Genomic DNA, 3,087 nt, shown 5'->3' with positions numbered 1-3,087 from the left:
GCTGAACCACTGCCTACTCCCTCATTTTGTCTCATTTGGTTAAACACTTGATGTGAATAGAATTTCTTACTTGCATAATGTGGGAAATGCCTGCAAGGAGGGAGAGGAAGTGAACTTTCCCTTCAGGAGGCACTGTTTACCCTGGGATCAGGAACAATTTGCGATGGTAACTATTGCTGATTAAAATTCAGCTCCCACCCACAGACACATGCAGACTCAGTGCTCTAGATTACAAGAGATTTAAGAGACAACAATCAAACACTGGCTCTAGAATGAGTAAAAGTTTGAGTAAAAGAGCTGTACATAAAATTTTAAGGATCATTGGGAAAAATATGATTATGATTTTGTTTCAAATACTAGAGGGTTGGTGTTACTTTTGTGAGTTGTGTTAATGTAGGTATGCATGAATATATCCTTGTTTTTAAGAGATGCATACAAAACCATGTATGTGTGAAATTTCTTTATGCTATAATCTGTCTTACAATTCTTTGGAGGGGACAATGTTAAGCAAAATGAAAAAGCAAGATAATGGACACATGGTATCCATTTATTATTTTCCCTACTTTTATGTGTATTCCATGTTTTAAGAAATTCACCCCTGTACACATATCCCTCCCAATTAGTAACTCCACAACTGTGAATTTCTGTAAATATAAGAAAAAGTAAAATAATTCCACTCATTTTAGCAAAAGAAAGTCAACACTGTAGGAAAGAGAAAGCCTAGGACTTAACCCTTTGGACTCCGTTCCTTCATATGTAAAATGAGGGGAATGGTCTAGACTACCTTCATTCACCATGTGTTACAACTTTAAAATCTAAAGTTCTTCCATATCAGATGAACCATTTGACTACTGACCTAGTTCACTGGGCTGAGAAGGAGACTGAGACCAACCAAATGGGCTGGCTAGCGGATTACACCACTTCTTTGTCCTATCACCTTGGGCACCTCCCTGGATTGTTCTGAGCCATTTCCTCTCCACCTTGCCTGCCCACCATCAGAGTTCTTATTAAGACAATGCTAGCACAAGCATAAGAGGAAAGAAATCATAATTTTGTAAAGTTATTTATTTTATTATTTTAATTCTTTTCATTTGACCAGAGAGAGAAAGAAAGGGAAAGTGAAAAAGCAAGCTGCACTCTAATCATGGTCAGTCATGTGGGAGTCCCAGCATCTTAATCATCACGCCACCTGCTGGCCACAGAAACCATGATTATTGTTAAATTAAACTATTTTGGCCTAAAACAGCCACTGTATTCCCACAGTTGAATTCCTATGGATAAGCTGAAATCGTACATAGTAGGCTGTTTCCCGAGCTGGTTGCTTCGTTATAGCCAATCACACTAGCCACACTTCAGTCAATCACAGAAAGCCCAGCTTTCAGACTGTGCAGCCTACCATCCACCTGTAGCCAATCCAATTATTTCTCTACCTCATTCCTTCACTTTCATTTTGTACATCATTTTCCCTTTTCCAGAACGTAAATACAGAGTTGACCACAAGGCTAGCCACAGTTGTTCAGAAGTCTCAGGACAACAGCCCAATTTAAATTATGTTAAGATTTGCTCAATCAAAACTCTACTCTATTAAATTGGCTGGGTTATTTTTCTTTTAACATTATTAATGCATATTTTGAATCACATACCTCCATTGGCAACATTAAACTTCACTCCAAACTCTCCCCCTGGTCCTCCTGGGCAATGACTGGCTGTTAGGATGATTCCACCAGCTGCTTTGATCTTCCTGATAATGCAGGAAACTGCAGGGGTTGACAAGATGCCATTCTGGCCAATAATCAGTCGTCCAATCTAGACCATCCAAGGGGAAAAAAAAATCAGTCTATCCACATAAGATTGAACAGGAAAGTCCCCCAGGCTCTGTTAACATACAACGACTGGCCCAGTTCCATCTCCAGCCCTATGGCCAGCAAGGGACTTTGAGGCAGGGCCACCACTGGCCCCAGCCCTAGCTCTATCTCGCCCAACCCCAGGACACTTTTTCTTTATTCTCCTTCATACTCTTTTCTTCCCTCTTATATTGTCCTCTTCTCCTCATCCTCCACCCTCCCAGGAGGACTAAACAGGTCTAGAATCATGGTTCTGAAATATCCTAATATTGTAAGGCTCCCAGGATCCTCGCTTTTACTAAACCATCTGCTCTTAACACCTGAATAGAATACTTCTCTTGAGACCACATTGCTAAACACAACAGAAGAGAGACTTTGCCACACATCAGTCCACAACAAAAGGGAAACATACTTGTTCCTAGTCGAAGAAACATTCTCCTAAAGGATATTCAAAAGTAAATACATCTCCCAATGGCTAGAATTAGAAAAGCCTCAGGTCTGAATAAACCAGAAAATATGTTTCCATCAAAAGAACACAGTAATTTCCCTCCATCTCTTGAAAAAACAGAGGAAGTTATCAAAATGTCAGAGAAAAAACTTAGAACATTCATGATGACTAAATTCTATGAGTTGGAACAAAAAAGAGACAATAAACTACGGGAGATTAGGAAGTCCTTCCATGATATAAAAGAAGAAATAGACACTCTAAGAAAGAATCAGATGGAACTATTAGAGAGGAAGTCTGTAATACAGGAAATCAAAAACTCTCTCGAAAGTATTAAAAGTCAATTAGTCCATGCTGAAGATCGAATCTCCAACATAGAAGATAAAACCTCTGACCTAGAAAAAAACACCAAAAAGATAGAGAAAAATAACCAAAAATAATACAAGGATAATATACAAGAAATGCTAGATTCCATTAAACGTCCAAACATCTGAATAATTGGTATCCCAGAAAGTGAGGAAACTAATAAGGACATGGAAAATCTATTCCATGAAATACTGGAAGAATATTTTCCAAGTCTAGAGAGGCACTCAAACATCCAAACCCAAGAAATAGAAAGGACCTCAAATAGAATCAACCCAAGAAGGTCTTCCACAAAGGCACATCTTAGCCAGATTGGCAAAGACCACAGATAAAGACAAGATACTAAAACTGGCAAAAGAAAAACAAGTGACTTACAAAGGTTATCCCATCAGGTTAACACCAGATCTCTCAACGGAAACAATGCAAGCAAGAAAA

General features: G+C 38.8%; 1 protein-coding gene across 1 annotated transcript in view; it reads right to left on the bottom strand.

Annotated features, from left to right (window-relative positions):
• The window catches only part of PGM5 (phosphoglucomutase 5), a 273,115-nt gene that overhangs the window by 188,064 nt on the left and 81,964 nt on the right, over positions 1–3,087 (bottom strand). Inside the window, exon 4 of the mRNA XM_006152509.3 lies at positions 1,644–1,806. Coding sequence (XP_006152571.1) covers positions 1,644–1,806 — 163 coding nt within the window. The remainder of the gene's footprint in view (positions 1–1,643; positions 1,807–3,087) is intronic.

The sequence above is a fragment of the Tupaia chinensis genome, unplaced genomic scaffold (genome assembly GCF_000334495.1).
Source record: "Tupaia chinensis unplaced genomic scaffold, TupChi_1.0 Scaffold000354_1, whole genome shotgun sequence".
Taxonomy (NCBI): domain Eukaryota; kingdom Metazoa; phylum Chordata; class Mammalia; order Scandentia; family Tupaiidae; genus Tupaia; species Tupaia belangeri.
Note: the sequence above shows the minus strand (reverse complement) of the source record. Positions and strands in the feature narration are given on the sequence as shown.